Source organism: Calypte anna, chromosome 20 (assembly GCF_003957555.1).
Source record: "Calypte anna isolate BGI_N300 chromosome 20, bCalAnn1_v1.p, whole genome shotgun sequence".
In the NCBI taxonomy this organism is placed as follows: domain Eukaryota; kingdom Metazoa; phylum Chordata; class Aves; order Apodiformes; family Trochilidae; genus Calypte; species Calypte anna.
The window spans coordinates 1,548,292-1,566,727 of record NC_044265.1 but is presented as its reverse complement, the minus strand read 5'-3'; the positions used below and the strand labels follow the sequence as shown (position 1 = coordinate 1,566,727).

General features: G+C 41.7%; 1 protein-coding gene across 10 annotated transcripts in view; it reads left to right on the top strand.

Annotated features, from left to right (window-relative positions):
• Positions 1 to 18,436, top strand: part of PHF20 (PHD finger protein 20) — a 66,437-nt gene that overhangs the window by 25,452 nt on the left and 22,549 nt on the right. For 7 of the 10 annotated variants that reach the window (XM_030462829.1, XM_030462836.1, XM_030462827.1 and 4 more), the window contains 2 exons: positions 7,858 to 8,136; positions 16,863 to 17,036. The exons of 1 other annotated variant lie outside the window; for it this stretch is intronic. In XM_030462829.1, the coding sequence (XP_030318689.1) occupies positions 7,858 to 8,136; positions 16,863 to 17,036 (453 nt within the window). The remainder of the gene's footprint in view (positions 1 to 7,857; positions 8,137 to 16,862; positions 17,037 to 18,436) is intronic. 2 more of the 10 variants (XM_030462833.1, XM_030462832.1) reach the window with 2 other exon arrangements.

The window sequence follows — 18,436 nt, the reverse complement described above, 5'->3', positions numbered from 1 at the left end:
CTTTCTGAAAATATTGGTATTTCAGCTTCTGAAAAACTGTTAAATAGAAAAGAGGATATGGCAAGGCTTTCCATGACATTGGATTCAGTCACCTTTTGGACATGCTTTATGTAGGAAAATGACATTATAGAATTTAAGTCCAATTAAAATGTTCTTTAGCTCCAGGTATCTTGCATAATTAATTTACTACCCTTCCCAAAGTGTGTTTTAGCTGATGGCCACTTAAGCTTCCATTTTATAAATTCCTGCTAATTTTCAGCTTGAAGTGCAGCATTTTCAAGATGTTGCCTTTTCTGTCATCTTTTAGAGGGACTCTCTGACAAACCACAACTTTTACAAGGTCTGAGAATTTGTAGAATTTTAAACCTCAGCTTTTTGAAAGAAAAGACTAACACAGTTTTTCCATACTGTTAATAATGTTTACAGATGTTCTTCAGAACGGTTAATACATTACTTAGAAGGCATTTGCTACCATTGCCTGTGTAAAAAATGCCTTTGTAATGCAGAAGTAGGCATGAAATAGTCTCAGAGATAGAGAATATTTTTCTCTATATTGTAATATGTGTAATTGCAAAGCTTTAGGATTAGTGGTCAAATACTATTTAAAAAAAAAAGTCTCCTGCAAAGGCATCTGGTTTTTACCTACAGTACTCCCTTAGGATGCAAAGCTTTCCAGGGTGTTTTGGTTTTAAGTAACTACAGAATCAAAGGCATGTTTTTTTGTTTTTTTCTTTGTTGTTGTTGGTTTTTTCACTGGTGTGTTGTACCTGTACAGCCATCTTCACAAGTCTGGGGAGGTGAGTTCAGGGTTGTAATGCAGTGAGAGCTCCTGCATAGTCAGCAGTTTGTGTTGGGGTTGCAGCAAACAACTTGCAGTGATTATGGAAGAACAGAGACAGAAAGAACAGGCCTGATTGTGTAAAAGTGATACTTCTCTGTGTATTTGTTGCTGATGAGGAAATCTCTCACCCTGCCATGATAGAACTTCAGAAAAATGAATGCCACATTTGAGTTATTTTAATAGCAGCAGATTTTTTTCCCAGTACTTGCATTCTGCTGGAGTTTACCAATTATAGTTTACAGTTGCCTTGTTTTATCACCTTGAACTTGTATGCTAGGTGTTGGGGTCAGATCCTGTGAATTGTCAGGGAGGAAGTTGGGAGTGGAGCACACTTGTATGCCTGGTATTTATAAGACAGTATTTCTCAATTCTGCTTTCTCAGCATTTGGGAAGCATAGTTTTGGCAGCAGGTAGGTGGGGCAAGACACCAGAGGAATGCATTTGGAGTTTAGAAAAACTGATGCCTTTGGCTGTCTTTTGCCATTCTTACTGATTCCCTCTGGCTTCCTCATGGATGTATTACTGAGCATTCTTTATTTAGACTTCAAATGGGAAGAATTCCAGCTGAATGTATAATACCCACATGTGTGGTGTCATTTACACTGGTGTGACCTGTGGGATCTGAGCTTCTCCTGAGCTCACTTCATGGGATGGATACAAGCTGTGGGAACATGACTAGGTTCACTTACCTCTCCAAAGCCTCTGGTATAGCTTGTGCACTCATGACACTGGCACTTCTGTCCTGGATTAAAGCTCATTCAGGAATATGTACTCACTGAGTTGTGACCTGAAGTTTAGTGCTGTGGTGGTGTCTAAAAATCCACACTTCTGGGTATGGCATGGGTTTTGTTTCACATAATTAAAGCCATCTCATGTAACATTAGATACGCCAGACATGCACCTGAGTGGACACCCAGATATCAGCAGTTTTTTATTGGAAAAAACTCTTAAGGATGGAGAATAAGAGCTTCACAGGATAAATGGTGTCACCTGAAATCCAAATACAAAAATTACATTTCCATACTTAACCAACATTAAAAACTTTATTCATGAGTGATTTGTTGATAGCAGAGTTTTAAAATCCATAGCTACTCCATAGGTTCATCTTCTGCAGTGGCAGTGGGTTTATGTACCTGGTTCTGGTGGGATGGTGCCCCTTGGCTCCTGCTGCCCAACGGGGAGCAGGAATGCTGGGGCTTGCACCTGGGAGTAACTTGTGTGCAGCAGCCTGAGAAACCTCTTGGTGTGGGATCTAAGAATGTCTTGGAAAATCACCACTGGCTCCCTGCCCCTTGGCAGGGGCAGCTGCAAAGAGTCTGAGCACACTGTCCTAAAACCAACTGGAACTGGAGGCTGAAAGCTGAATTTGATGGGTAAATGCCCAGGGAACAGACAGATGTCTCTCCAGGTACTTAAATTGTCTGTCAAGCAGTTATATTCTCAGACTGCTGTGTGCATTAAAGAAATAAGGGTTTGGGGAGCAGAGAAGTGTATTGTCAGGGTAGGTGGTGATGGGAAAAGAGGGATATTTCTCTGTAAGATTCCCACAAATTAAAGCACAGGAATTAAGGCCAAGATTAACTTCTCAGACATGGAATAAGTGCAGCATTGTAACCCAGTGCAAAACTTTTTTGTCTGCAGCCTTTAATTCTTCCCTTCACTTAATGGGAATTCATTCTCCTCTTCTAGGAAGATACTACAAAACATAATAAATTAATAACCTTCATTTTCTTCAGTGTGTTGTGTTGGTGGTGTTTTGGCATGGGTGAGTGGTGCACCCTGGTTGTACTAGTTTTAACTTGCATGATGTACAGGAAAGTCATGATTTTCTTAGCAAATGAGTATCAGGAATTTTGAAGGACAAAAGCTCTTTTTAAAGAGTGTGTTCCCAGTCATTAGTTGGTAGATGATTCAGATTTGTAGTAGTTGCAGACATTTCTAACAGCAAATACAATTTGGACTTTTTATATTGTGTTTTAAAGCATATATCTACTGCCTTCTGAAAGGGCAGCAGGGCATTGCTTGTCAAAACTGAAGTTCCTCTTTAAAAATTTTGAGCAAAATTCTGATTAATCAGCATGTGCTACAGGATAAAATCCTATTCTGCTGAGGTTTTTATTCTGCTCCTCTAATTTTTAGAGACCAGAATTGGTGACTAGGATGTAACTAAATCAAGTTGTCTTTCAGAAATCTGGGTGACAGTCTGTTGGCAAATTTTTACAACCAGTTAAAACTCGTGTTTCATGTATGTGAAAAGAGGAGCACTCTACAGCTGTTTGTGTGGATTTCAGAAAAATAATTTTACTCTAAAAGTGAGCTGCCTTTGCTTTGCACAGCTCTGCTTTTGTATTTGTAGTTGTATTTCCCAGAACTCTTTTTATTTGCATAGCCATGCATCAGGGTTGCTATTTGCCTCATACTTACCATGTGTTTTTCTAATTTTGTCACTTTTAGCTTTGGGTTTCAGTTAAGGAGAAGCACAATATCTTTGCATCCAGTTTGAGAGAGCAGCTGTGCATCCTGCAGCTTCCCTAGGTAGGCTTTGATTTCTCCAAGGTAGTGTAAAAGTTGTTGTTTTTTAAGTTTGACAATTCAGTACATAAAGAAGTCCATCCTGCTGTGCTCTCTTATGAAACTTTCTTACAGCAAGACACCAGGATCTGGACAGAGTTTCATTTACACCTCAAAGTCCAGGTAAAGCACCCAGCTGAAAGGTATGTCAAGGTTTGCACAGCAGTGCACTGCACACTTAAAACTTTTTTGTGCAGTATAGATCTCCCTGGTTTTATTGTTACAAATTCAGTTGCCAGCACAGGGAGAAAATGGTGAGTGGAGCACGGGATGAAATACTGACTTTGAGTAGTTCTTCCAATGTCAAGTAATGTTTCAGGCTCAAAAATCCCAATTTTGTGAACATGTAATGAATGATTAGTGATGTTGGATCTGCCACACCAAGCATCTGCTTTAGGTAGTGAGTGTTTTCTGCACACACTGGAAATGCTTGGATGTTGCACTTCTGTAAATCAGTCTGAGAAGAGCATTTAGGCAAAATGTTCTTGGTTTTACACCTAAGATCTTCAGAGACAGGTTTTTGAAAACATAGTTTGGCTGCCAGAATGAAGAACAGGAACACTTCAGTGAGCTCAAGAAAAACAACACAAGGTTTCAGAATAAATAAGCCCAAAGAATAGGTAATCAATGAGGAATCTGGCCCAGTGGGGTAAAGTGATCTGAAGCACAGTGTAAAAATTCTCAGCTGGGCTGAGCAGAAGGCTGTATTTAAAATGTGGAATAATAAGAGAACAGATGTATTCTGAAGCAAGCAGTGGCTCCAGAAATATTCTTTAAAATTCTGAGACTGTGCTGGACCAGTAACATGAGATCCCTGTGGTCAACTTCACATCCGTGTGAATAGATGGAAGTGAGGGAGAGGAGTTTTTGTTATCACTGTCCAGAATCACCTCTGCAGTTACTCCCAAGGTACATAAAATTTACATTTGCACTTGAAGAGATGTAATGGTAACAAACAATAATACTGAAAATAATTCAAATGGAAGCACTGGAGAACATATATTTAAAAGAGTCTTGATTTAGTTTAACAGCAGGTGAAAGAATAATTTGATCTTCACTTAGGATTTCTGTGGATAGCAGACATTAGGAACTAGAAGTCTTGTCAGTTTAACAGGCAGCTGTGTGTGAAAGTCTGATGGTTACAGCTGCTCCTGGCCAGACAAGACCAGCTTTATTTGGGGGAAGCTGCTGTGTGTTACGTGCACTATTGGCTTACTAACAGGCTGCAGAAGATGCCTCAGGATGGCAGACCTGCAGTGGAGATGCTGTGCTGCTCCCAGATGTTCCTGTCCGGGCAGGAGTCAATTGAAACAAAGAAATGAAACAAAGAAATGGTCATGGTGGGGAAAAAACTTGTGGCCTCAGAAGCTTCACACTTGGACTAAAGGTGGTCATAGCTTGAACCTTGGCTAACTGCACAACAGGAATTTGGAGGCATTGCTGACTTGAAGGCTTAGGGGTTTTTTGTCTGTAGTGAAAATGAAGTGAGACTCTTGTTTGGCCTTGAGTCTTTGTGCTTAATATTGTAGTGGCTAATTGTGAGGAGTTTTAATTTTGGTTATAAAGGTGTTAGGTGTATTATTAACTTTCCTCTGTGCTCAGAGAAAATGCCCACCAAGCTCCTGCAAAGGCAAGTGCTTGAAAATCTGAGGCTGTTACAGCAAAATTTTCTCTCTCTAGAAAACAGTTTCAGTATCATGCATCGTCAGCAAAAATCATATGTACATGTAAGGAGGAAAGTTCTCTCCTTCTGGTGTTGGTGCAAGGAGTTGGCTCCAGAGCCAGCTCTGAGGCTGCAGCTTCAGGGGATCTCTGGGTGATGAGGATGGGCAGCAGTGGCCCTGGCAGCAGGAGCTCTATTGTCTTCCTGATAAAGAAGGAAAATGTCCCCAAGTGTGGTGATGATGGGAATAGTATAAACTTTGTTCCAAAGTGTAGAAGATTGTGGTTTTATTACTCTGAATTGACTCCTTTTGTCTTTTGCAGAAAGCTTTTGTCTGCTTTCCTTCCCTTCACCCTGTGTCTTTGCTACCTTTGTCTCCAAACCTTCAGCTCAGGCATCCTCAGTGCCCCTTCCAGCTCCTGGCTGAGCAGTTGGAAGGCTTTTCCTTTATCTCCTCTAGAGTTTGTCCATCTCAGTGGAGGAGAAGTGCTTTGGGTTTGGCTACAGGGCCTCATCATGACAGTTGTGTGATAGTAGCTTCCCTTGTCTTTATTTTTTGGCTTAGAATCATAGAATCATAGAATAGGCTGGGTTGGAAGGGACCTCAGAGATCATCGAGTCCAACCCTTGATCAACTACCGCCACAGTCACTAGACCATGGCACTGAGTGCCATATCGAGTCGCTTTTTAAATGTCTCCAGGGACGAAGAGTCCACCACCTCCCCAGGCAGCCCGTTCCAATGTCTGATCACCCTTTCCGTGAAAAAATTCTTTCTAATAGCCAATCTGAACTTCCCCCGGCACAACTTGAGACCCTGCCCTCTTGTCTTGCTGAGAGTTGCCTGGGAAAAGAGCCCAACCCCCCCCTGGCTCCAACCTCCTTTCAGGGAGTTGTAGAGAGTGATGAGGTCTCCCCTGAGCCTCCTCTTCTTCAAGCTGAACAGCCCCAGCTCCCTCAGCCTCTCCTCATAGGATCTGTGTTCGAGTCCCTTCACCAGCCTGGTTGCCCTCCTTTGGACCTGTTCGAGGACCTCAATATCCTTCTTGAACTGAGGGACCCAGAACTGAACACAGTACTCGAGGTGTGGCCTTACCAGGGCTGAGTATAGGGGCAGAATCACCTCCTTGGACCTGCTGGTGACGCTGTTTCTGATACAGGCCAGGATGCCATTGGCCTTCTTGGCCACCTGGGCACACTGCTGGCTCATGTTCAGCTTCCTGGCAATCCAGACTCCCAGGTCCCTTTCTGCCTGGCTGCTCTTCAGCCACTCTGTCCCCAGCCTGTAGCGCTGCATGGGGTTGTTGTGGCCAAAGTGCAGGACCCGGCACTTGGCCGTGTTGACCCTACTTCAGACCCTACTGCCCCTTCTGCTGCAATTAAGTTTTCCCATCTTCATCTTAGTTATTTAATAGAAACAAGTTCTCTTTCATTGTCCTGAATGCTGGGTTTTAGCTTTATAATCAGAAGACACTTCCTGCACTTGCTTTCACTAGGCCCACAGGGTGTTTCACTGACCATTCCTGAAATATTTTTCAAAGCAGCTTTTGATGGTGTGCAGTTTATTTCAATTTTGATGTTGGCAAACTTTGTCTTCCCCAAGCATGATCTGGTTGCCTGATTTTGTTGTTGTCTTATTACCAGAATTGCTTGAAGCAGCATCCCTGTCAGGATGTTCTTAACCTACTTACACCAAAATCACTTTCTTTCTCCTTGTCATTGTTTTTGTGAAAAATCCAAAAGTAATGCCTGAATTTTTAATATTCTCAAAATTAACTGAAAATCTTTCTTTTAACTGGTCTGATGTATGTATGTATGATTTCTTAATCCTTCCCTGTACATCAGCCTCCATGGTACTGCTGGTTTTTTCTCTATAAATAACTTCAAGTTCTGTTTCCTTGTCATGACACAGTACAGAAAAACTGATGATGTTCATGTACAGCTATCTAGGGTGCTTTTCTTCACTATGACATAACCTCTAACTGCAGCTCAGTAACACCATTTTTGTTGCTACATGCTAAAAATTTCTCACCAAGCTGTCCTGTGTTCTTACATCAAGATAGTGTTGGCACTACCTTTAGCACTCCCATGCTGTGCCTTCCTACATATGTGCATTTTTGGAAGGTCTTATTCTTGTTAGTAATGCTTCTGGGTCCTTTTGTGTTCCTTGTTTGCAACTACTTCTAATAAAATGTCTTCATTTTCATTCATGTGCTGCATTATCTTCAGTTTCACATCACTGTTACAGGGTCTGGGTTTTAGCTCTAAACACTTCTTCCTCCTCCATGTTTGAAAATACTTGTAGATGTGGAAATTATATTTTAGGACTGGCAAAACAAGTGGAAAAAAAATATTTGGAAGCTGTTCTGTAGAAATGACACCTTCTTTCTATTGTCCCCTAGTTGGTGAGGGGGTTTTTTGATGCTACATGTGTATTATTGTTCTAAAATACACAATCTGTGTGTAATTCAGTCTCAGTCTCTGGCAGCACTGCATGCAGTGGTATTTGCTGTTGGGCAAGGAACTCAAGGAAGCAAAATGTCATTTGACAGTAACCTCATTCATAACAATACTGGTGTCATGACAACCAATTTTTAAGAGCATGGCAGGGCAGAGCTTTTTTCCTCTGAAGTCAGATACAGCATTAAAAGCTTATTTTTAACATTCCATAGCTAACGTGTTTGAATGCATGCCCATTTCTCAACTTTTTTATGTTTGAAGTTCAGGAAACCATTTGATAAATATAGCAAATGCATGGGGGAATTTATCTGTTTGTTCTTACAGTAACAAAACCTTGTAGGAGAACAGATTTTCTTGCATCCAAAAAAGCTGCAACTGTTGGTCAAGAGCACAAGTTTAGATGCAAGTTCTTGGACTGTTCAAAGTTCTTCCGCAAAGCCAAGTTATTGCATTATCACATGAAATACTTTCATGGAGTGGAGAAGGCTGCAGAATCACAGCAGAACCCTGTAAAAAGAAATATTCAAACCAGAGCTTCTTTGGCTTCTGAAAAAGCTAATCAAGAAAGGTCAAAAAGAGGACGGACCACAGCTGGTTCATTGTGTAAGTATGTTGATGATCTCTTTTTGTCTGTGTGGTTTTTTGTTTGTTTGTTTTGTTTTGTTTAAAACAGCAGCCAGCAGGGCAGGGGGGAAAGACCAGAAATTGATTTCCTTTTGGGCTGAAGAATTGTCCTTAGGGCTTCATCTCAGCATATTTCTTTGTAGAGAAGAAGCATAGTTTGTGTAAACATTATTTTTTAGAGAAGGTAAAACTGAAGAAATTCTCTCACCTAGAAATAACAGATCATGTTCTGTAGTAAACTGACTACACAGCTTCTCTTCTTCTCCTTTGTAACAATTCACTTGAGTATTAAATCTTTGTTCTCTTATCAAAACTACAATTCTCTCAAGTTTCTGGTTTGACAAATACCTAAATAGTATTGTTTGAAATCTCCTATTCCTTTTCTGCATTCAGGAGCAGTCTGGGTAATTACAGTTCTTTGCTATTTCTTACTTGGTCTTTACATTTCATGGTCTGACCTCAGGATTTTACTGAACTACAAATCCAGTCCCACTTTCTGTAGCATTTACAGTTCTCATTGCTGTACCCATGGGGAAAAAGAGCCCTAGTGTTTAACAAATGCAGTTGCTGCATCTCTACTTGAAAAAGATCCTCATGCAACTGGTGAGTAGGGGTAAGGTATAAAAACTTAATGGGAAGAAAATAAATGTTAAAGTTTCAGCTGCTTTGCAGTCTTCAGAATTGTCTTAGCTTCTGCTTCACCATCTGGTTCTCTGAAGCACTTTCTTCCTTGTGTCTTGTGTAACATCAGAGTAGGGCTGGTTGTGAACTGTAGTGCTGCTGCTGGGATCCCATCTGAGCATTGGGCACTCTTTGTTCTGCAGGTCAAAAAAATTGTCACAGCTTTGATTTTTTGAATCTATTATTTTATAAAATCCAGCTTGCTCTCTGTTGAATTCCCTGGTGGTATTTTTACATTTGATCTTTCATTAATATTCTGTTTAATTAAGAATTCTTAAGTCTTGCAAGTTGTTCACTGAGCTACAGCTCACTACAGCAGAACATATCTGGACTTTCATTGCTTCACATCTGCTTTTCCTAATGTGTCCAGCAAATATTTCTTCATTTGGGGTGCTCCTGCCTCTTCCCTAAGAAGATGAGTGTAACTTAATGTACCACACATACTACATGGAACTACTACCCCCAAACTAATATACCCCAAATGCTTTTGTAACTTTAAATAATGCCAAGACATCAGATTTAGTTAAGTAGAAGAAGATATTTTTTTCTTTAAGCACACTAGGATGTGATTCTTCAAGGTATTGAGATGTAACCATATTTGCTTATTGGAAGCCCCCATCTCTTTCATTGCCCGTTTGAGGATGGGTGCTTTTAGCCTGGGTAATTTTGATGATGTGCCTCATAGCATCTCCCTGCAAGTTGCCCCTGGATTGTGCTGACAACTGTTAAAAAGTGCATCAAGATGGAAGCCACCCATGAAGTTCTGAAGACACCTTCACTGTCAAAACCTGCTGTTGTGGACCTCCAGTAAGGTTTTTCTTGGTGAAGAAAATAATAACGTTTTACAACAGTTATATCATGTGATAAGAAGTGCTATTTGGTTTTTAAATCAATGTGCTCTTGATGCTTATTGTTTGGGGGGGTACAACACAACCTAAAGTAAAGCTCATGGGGTTTCTGGGCTCATACTGTTGCATTTTGAGTTCTGGGCTTTTTGCAAGCATCTCTTCTGTTCTTAATGGCATGTGTAAGAAGACAGCCTGCTTAGCAACACTTTCTCCATGTCCACTGAACACTTTTATGTCATCTTTTAAAAAGGTTCTTCAGGATGAACTGCTTAGTGAGAGTGAAGGCATCTGAGTACATAATTAAGTATGGTACATGGTGGGTTTAATTTTAATCTTTACCATCTTTTTGTGAGCAAAAATTCTAACAGATTTGAATCGTTTTACCTGGTGGAGCAAATGTCCTTTTCTTACACTTCAGTGTATTAGACAGATCTTTAAGAAATGGTGATCTCTAACACATCAGATTTTTGGAACTGTGAGTCTTGTGACTCCATAAGCTTGGAGATAGTCTTGCTTTAGAAGCTTTATCACACTGAAGTGTTACTCAAGTAAACCTCACAAGTTTTGTGTTTGGGGATTCCTTACTGTTTCTGCTACACACAATTGTAACAAAATAGTGGGGTGGACTGTGGCTAGATTGGAAATGAGAACAGTTATTCTTCCTAAAGTTCTAGGCAATTCTGCACTATTCACAACAGTAGGATAACCTTTTCCTTTTAGTGCTTAAAATTAAAAATTTCATCACATAGAAAATAAGACATTTATAGGTGGCCTTCAGTGGCTGTTGTGGGATGCAGGAAGGAGCAATTAAGGGTTGGACTCGATCTCTGAGGTCCCTTCCAACCCAGCCAATTCTGATTCTATGAATTCATTATACTCACTTCTCACTGAAGTGGAGACTCTGCTGCAGCTCCAACATCTGAAATGTAAATTGTGCCAGTTGGCTTGGTCTTCAAAACTTGAGTGAGCTGGAAAGGCTAATATGGAACTGATGTGTCCTGTCTCTAGGAAGGAAATCTTACTTTTGCATTGGCAAATTTTTCTGAAATGTGAAAGTCAGCTTGTGCAGACTTCCCTGCTTGCACAGCTGATGCACCTCATACCATGGAGAGGCTCTGTATTTACAGAATTATGGAATAGTTTGAGTTGGAAGGGACTTACAAAGGTGATCTAGTCCTTGTATTGGGACATCGTCAGCTAGATGACACTGCTTAGAGCCCTGCCAAACCTGCCCTGGAATGGTTCCAAAGATGGGCTATCTACCACCTCTCTGGGCAACCTGGGCCAGTGTTTCACCACCCTCATTGTAAAAACTTTCTTCCTTCTACCTCATTCAAATCTCCTGCTTATATCTGATTTAAAACCATCACCTCTTGTCCTGTAGTCACAAGCCCTGATAAAACCCCCCCATCTTTCTTAAAAGCCCCCTTTAAGTACCAGAAGGCCCCTAAGATTTCACTGGAGCTCTCTTTTCTCTAGGCTGAACAACCTCAACTCTGCCTTTCCCCAACACAGAGCTGCTCCAGACCCCTGACCATTTTTATGGCTGTCTCTGTACCTGTTCCAACAGGTCCACCCCAGAACTGGACACAGCACTGCAGGGCTCACCAGAGCAGAGAAGAGGAAGAGAATCTCCTCTGACCTGCTGGTCATGCTGCTTGTGATGCTGCCCAGGATGCAGTTGGCCTTCTCTGTAGCAAGCACACATTGCCAGCTCACCTCCAGCTTTCCAGCCATCAGTACCCCAAGTCCTTCTCCTCAGGGCTCCTCAATCCCTCATTCTCCAGCCTGGACTGATAGCCATGGTTTGCCCTGACCCATGTGCAGGACCTGGCACTTGGCCTTGTTGAACCTCATGAGATTCACAGGGGTTTTATCTCTTGAGCTTTCCAGGTCCCTTTGTGTAGCATCCTGTCCTTCAGACATGTGAACCACACCACTTAACTTGGTGTCATCTCAGGGTGCACTCATCCCCCTGTCAGTGCCATTGACAGGACTGGTCCCAGGGTGGATCCTTAGGGATCCACTTGTCCTCATTCTCCATGTGGAAATTGAGCTGTCCTGAAGATTTATTAGGAAATTCTAACCTCATTGGATGTGAGCTAGTAGGGGAATTGATGCATGTGTGCAAGGAAATGCTAACAAAAGCTTCACTAAGGTGTTTGGTTTTTCTTGGTGTTCTTAATAACCACTCAGTGGTGCTGGCAGACTTGTTGCTGCCCACAGCATGGCTGCTGCACTGGCAGGGACTTCATCAGTTGCTTCAAAAGAAGTGTGGCCATCAGGGCAAGGGAGGTGATTCTCCCTCCCTGGTCTGTTATTGTGGGACCCCAGCTGCAGTGCTGTGTAGAGGTTTGGAGCCCCCAGCACAGGAAAGGTACAGACCTGGTGGAGAGGGTCCAGAGAAGGGCCACAAAGATGCTGGGAGGCCTGGAGCAGCTCTGGAGCCAGGCTTAGAGAGTTGGGGGTGTTCAGCCTGGAGAAGAGAAAGCAATGAGGACACCTTAGAGCAGCCTTCCAGTCCATGAAGGAAAGCTGGGGAGGGATGGGTAGTGACAGGACAAGGGGTGATGGTTTTAGAATGAAAGAGGGGAGATTTAGATTAGGTATTAGGAAAAACTTCTTTACCATAAGATACTGGAATGGGTTGCCTGGGGACGTTGTTGATGCCCCATCCCTGGCAGTGTTCCAGGCCAGGATGGATGTAGTCTTGTGCAGCCTGGGCTGGTGGGAGGTGTCCTTGCCCAAGCAGAGGAGTTGGATCTTGATGATCTTTAAGGTCTTTTCCAACCCAAACCATTCTATGATTCTATAGCCTTCTGCTCCCAGGGCATGGTTCCTTTCTCTGAGGACTCTTGCTCTGATGGACGTTTAAATCTGGGTTTGAGACATCAGAACCACTGTGCAGTGTTAGGCTGGATTGTTGGTGTGTGGGGGTTGTAATAGCCCCGAGTGTGACAAAGGGGGAGAAAAAAAAATCACAGGACCTGCAATTTGTTGTTCAGGGACTGAGGAAAATCTGTCCCTCCTGAGGACCCCATAGAAGGTACTTCAAAAGAAAGCCATGCATTTAGTCAGTAAGTTTGAGGTTTTATATGTGACCTCAGTAGAAAATATTCTTTTTCTATTACTCAGTTAGGTGCAGGATGTCATGTTAATGCATAAGTTACTCCCTTCCAGGGATGTGTGTAAAGAGCAGTGGGATCTCATTTTTACCTGTGATGCTGATGAGATCCAAACCAGGCATTTGCCAACCAATCAGAGGAACAGGTTGGCAAACTTGCTGTGACAGCTAAAACATGTAAGGCATCCCATTATCAGCTGATAGGTGTTGCCATGTGAACCTTTGGGATGTCACCTGGGGGTTCTCTGGGTGATCCTTTGGTGGATTTCCTGTTTCCCCTGAGCAGTGGCTGATGGATGCCTCTTTGCCAGGCAGTGGGATGGGAATGGAGGACAGTAGGTGGAGGGCTGCATTAACACCCTGTGTGTTCTGCAGAGTTGCTGATCAGCTTTGTGGCTTCTCTTGGGATACTGCATGTAGTTTGTGAAGGAAGACTTCAGCTGGAAGCCCAGGTGATGTGTGGTCTTCTGGTTCTTAAAAATGACCATGGATATTTTCAGCAAATGATCTCACAGCTGTGGATGATGAATATTACCTACTTCATACCACTTGGGAATTCAGTCTCTGCTTCCTGGGAAAGCCAAATTATCTTAGCTGAGATCTGTCATCTTTTGTCATCCATTGGGCAGAAATCTAGTGCTTTGTCATTGAGTTCAGACCTGCTTATGTGTAAGTTCTCTTGAAGCTCTGTCCTTGTGGTTTCTGCAAGGTTGAGGTAGTTTTATACCTCAAGTCTGTATTTATTTTGAAGATCCTTCACTGCTTCTGAATCACCTGTTTTTATGGAAGATAACTTCTAGGCTGAGAGGAGAGAAATCTGAAAGAGCTTTGTGGAAGAAGGCTGTGGGCAGTTTATCTGCAGGCTTGATTATCTCTAATTGTTATGAACATATCTTCTGTTTCTGTAGTTCAGGGACTCTAGAAAAACTGTACCTCCTGAGGAGTCTATAGAAGGTACTTCAGAAGAAACCCATGCATGTGGTCATCTAGTGTCATCTGAGCTGGAAATTAATCTACTGGTGTTTTACTTCCAACATCACTCTTCAAGAACAGTGAAAGTGTTCAGTGCCCTGGATGTCATTAGGGATTTGTGGTCTGTTTGTAGAGAACTGGATAATCCTGATGGACATTCTGAATTGTAGATGCATTAAAGGGCACTAATATTTGTTGTGCATCATCAGGAGTGTCTGGAAGCTGTATCTTAGATGCCACCCTTGTCCCCACCTAGGGATAGCTCTAAGACAAGTGCAGGCATCTTCCTGAGACCTCCATAGGCAGCTTTAGGAAATGTATTGGATCTGCACTCCTTAATCAGAGTCTCTGAGTAGAGTCCTGCTGTTCCCTGCTCTCCCAGTGCAGTTCTCTGGCTCCCTGCTGGTCTCAGCAGGAGCCTGCAGGGACAAGGGACCTGCAAGAGAAGTTGGAGCACCAAGAGAAGCAGAAGCTGTTCCTCAGGGACACATGGTGGAGTGAGACTTTGTGTTGGCCTTTCTTGAAACTGTGCCTTGAATTCCTGGGAGTAGGATGAGGCAGAGGAGGAGGAGGTGGCTTCTGGGGCGTGAAGGGTGGCTCAGGGTCACAGGAGGGTGGAACCAGATGGCACCTCTGCAGGGCCTTACATACCCCAAGGCAAGTTCTTGGTTGTGGTTATTATGGTAAATAGTTGTTCTTTTGTGGAATAGTTTTATAAACTGACCTGTTGGAATTGCACATGAAAATGCTGTGTTGAGAAGAAACAGGACACCAAGTGTTAAAGGTTTACAAGGCTGAGACTTCATGGCATAAATTGTAACATGTACTTCTCCAAAAGTTTAGGATAACTTTTAATCTCATCTTCTCAAATTTAGTCTCAACTCATAAAATATATTTCACAGTGCTCAAAAGGTCTCATAGACCCTCTAAACTTTTCTCTCAGTGGAAAAAAAGATGCTTCAAAACATAATATATTTGTTGATAACACAGATAAACAGATCTCAGGCCACAAGAAGCCCAGGTGTCTTGTGCTCTTTCAAATACTGACTTGGACTGTCAGGGTGGTCATGGGGTTCTTCATATGTTAATTCATGAAACTGAGTCAAGCTGGTGGGAAAGGGCAAGTTAAGGGGCCTGAATGAAGGTTGTCTGGATTATGTTGGAATTCTGTGGTTCCCTGAGATGGTATTCTGTAAATATTTTTGGAATTTAAAGCAGAAGGATAGACAGGAAAGATCAAGGAAGAAAGACTTCTCTTTATGACTTTTTACCCTCTACTGCTCTAAAGTTAGCATTTCAGAAAGTTTAGGACACTGGGGTTTCCAAACAGTTTCTGAAGTACCTTCATCTTTTTCAGCTAAAAGTGTACAATGGGAAAAAAGTTTGTCTGTCTGAACTGATGGTGTTCAGGCAGTTCAACCCACTCTTCATGGAAGTCCTCAGTGAGCAAATTCTGTTACCTGGAAGTCCTATAAAAACAGACCTGTGTTTTTAACAGAGCAGCAAGATCCACCCTCTGTATACTTAATTATTGCAAGAGGAGAAGTTAGGCCTGTTCAGAATGGAAGACTGCACACACAGCAGTATCTTTCCATGGAGTCTTTCCTGGTTTTGATGCTTTGCCATACTTTTGATAACATTTGTGGATAAAACATGCTACTTTCTGCTGTCTTGCAGCTCTTGAGGTAAATGAGTACTCAGGGAAGGGCAGCAGTGAGTTACCTGTCTGGACAGAATGTACCTTTATGAGACAGCCTTGTGTGGAAACTGGAGAGCTGGTTTATTTTCTGTCTTCTGTTGTGGCCTCTCCTAAAGCTCTAGGGCAGATGAGTAGAAGGTAACTATTTGGTAACAGAAAGAGTTACAAAAACAGCACCTTTCCCTCTGCCCCCCTTCAAGTTTTAATGCAACTTCAGAATGAGAGGATCAGGGAAAAAGTCATCTGATGGCCTTCAGAATTCTGGATCTTGGAGTTTCTTTTGCCTGAAGGGATCTATTTGATTCTGAAAGCTCCCTAATCGCAGGGTCTTGATGTGCTTTATGTTGGCCTGGGCAGAGCTCTTGATCCCATTTCTTCTTAGTCTGCTCTCTTGGACTCCTTTTCCTTCTCTTTTTGGTCATTGTCAGGTACTGTTCACATATATCCACCTGGGATCTAAGTCTTTAGGCGGGAGTTGCCTTTCATATCCACAGAACTTCTGAGGTGCTTACAATGATAGAATTGGGTGTTCTTCATGAAAATCAGTCAGCAAGGTGTGAGCTTGGCTACTGGGGCTCCTAGACCAAGATTCTTGATAACATCCTCCAAAATGACAGCGTGTTTGTCTTGTTAAGCCTGGAAGTCCTGCATGCCATGCAGCCTCAGCCTTTATCAGCTTCACTTCTTGTCTCCCATGCAAAGGAGTTTCTCAGTAGGAGTTGCTACCTGTAGTTAGGAAGATAACTTTTTGACTTAAATAGTAAATGGAATCTGTGATAAATCCATTCCTTTATCACAATCTCTGAATTTTAGGTAACAATCCTCTTGCTCTCAGGTGAAACACTGTTGATTCAGTGGTATGTATTTAAAAACTGCCTTCCTTAGTGTGTAGAGTTTCTCCATGCCACTGCTATCTGCCTCAACTCAAATCATGCTCTTGAGGGCAGACAGTGGTTCCTCTAAATCAAGACAACCTCTTCCTTTTTCTCTTGAAGCAAACAATAGAAGTTACCTTACCTACATCTGCCTAACTGAACTGTTTCTCTTTCCCTTTTTCTTCCAAGTCATTTTGTTTCTGGAAGAACAGAGCTTTGGGGAGTGCGTTTTCATCCAGTGCTGCTTTTGTGGAAGGAAGGAAAAAAAAAAAAAAAGAAAAGGAAAAAAAAACCACCAAACCCCAAACCAACAAAAGCATTGCAACTTTTATCCTTTAATTTGGCTCCTGTTTCAAAGCTTTTCCATGGTCAAGCTGCTAGAATTTTCAGTTGACCAATGTGTCCGATCAGAAACACTCCACACGGACTATCAGAGATGCTGCTGCTGAAGTAGACTTATTTTGGGACTATTTAAATCTTGGACTTCATCTTTATTCTCTTTGTAGATGCTCCTCTACACATAGCCCTAAGGAGTACCCCATATAGAGGTGAAAAAATAGAAAAGAGAAGAACTTCAACTCCTGTAAGTGCACTAAATAGTCACCGCCATTCTGTTAGAGAACAAACCAAGAACCACATAGCAAGATCCCTGCGGAAGCCTCAGGAAAGAGTTGCAAATGGTATGACTTTTAGTTTAACATGAAAAAGTTAAACTTGGAAAGGTCTTGGAAAAGTTTTAACATTGTAAGGAACTGATAATACTGACAAAGTTCTCTGTGCTCTCTTTTGGAGAGTTTGTTTTTCAAGGAATGTGCAGTATCAAATGTAACAGGTGTGTTTTCACTTGTCCTTTGTTTCAAATAAAGAAGGAATATAGGGAATTTTGCAAGTTTTCTTGCTGTACGCATTGTGGTTTAATCTTCTCAGTCAGTGTGTTATATTTTAAGATGTAAAAAGTACCAAAGTATACAAGGGCATGAAAAGATTCATGCTTGCTGCATACATGTGTCTTAATTTTATTAAACTCATAGTTATTGTCCTAGGCATAAATATTGTAAGTAATCCTGAACTAGTTGAGATACTTGAACTTAATAAAGAAAAAGAAAAAAATAAAAAGGGAGAGGTAGGACAACCCAGTTTGTTTGTTTGCAATTTTATTCTGTAATAGAATTCAACTACTTTGAGTAGTCAGCATTGCTTGGGGCTGAACATCTCTGAACAACTTTACTTCATTACTTTGACTGTTCCTTGATATACTGTAAACACTCTTTATATAGGAATCTACTGATGCATAGGTGGGGATTCAGCCATACAGGGGATGGGGCTGTGTGAATACATATGCACACACATGTATATAAGTAACATAAATTAAATTATATTTTTACATGCACACATAAATAATACTTAAGGAATTTCTAGCATACTTGCAGATTTACTACCTCAACACTTCAGGTATTTGGTGAGAATTTGAGTCAGTGATGAGGGAAACAACAAAAAAACAAATCTATGCTTAGATTATTCCACCTGTAACAGAAGATCTTTGTTCTGGAGAGGCTTTGGAGAAAATCTCCTTATTTGCCTGTCCCTGTATTGTTCTGCTGGTCCTGGCAGGCAGTCAGTACTTACCACCTCTGTTTATTCTTGGGCATTCTTTGCTGCCTTCCTTTGTAGGAGGGCCAGAATGGGAGGAGGAGATCCTTTCACAGCTCTTTGTAGGGCTGCCTCAGTGGGACATTTCTGATCTCAGAGTGTGGCTTATACAGATTAGGAGAAGCTTTCAGAATGGTGTTGGAGGATGTGACCAAGTATTCATCCTGGGCCTTGATTTATCTGCTGGAGGAAAAGAAATGAAGAGGGCTGAGTGCTTAGGTCTTTTAATACTTTTTTTTAAAAATCCTTTTTTAAAACTGTGTTTTTTGTGCAATTAAATTTTAGGATTACATAAGGCAGTTTGCCTTTCTCTTTGATCAGGTGAATCCATGAGGGTGCTCGTAGTCTCCTTACCTGGTCTTTTTTCAGTGAGAATTCACCAGACTTCAGAAACAAATTCTGCAGTAGAAGGGTTTGGGAGGTCACTTTT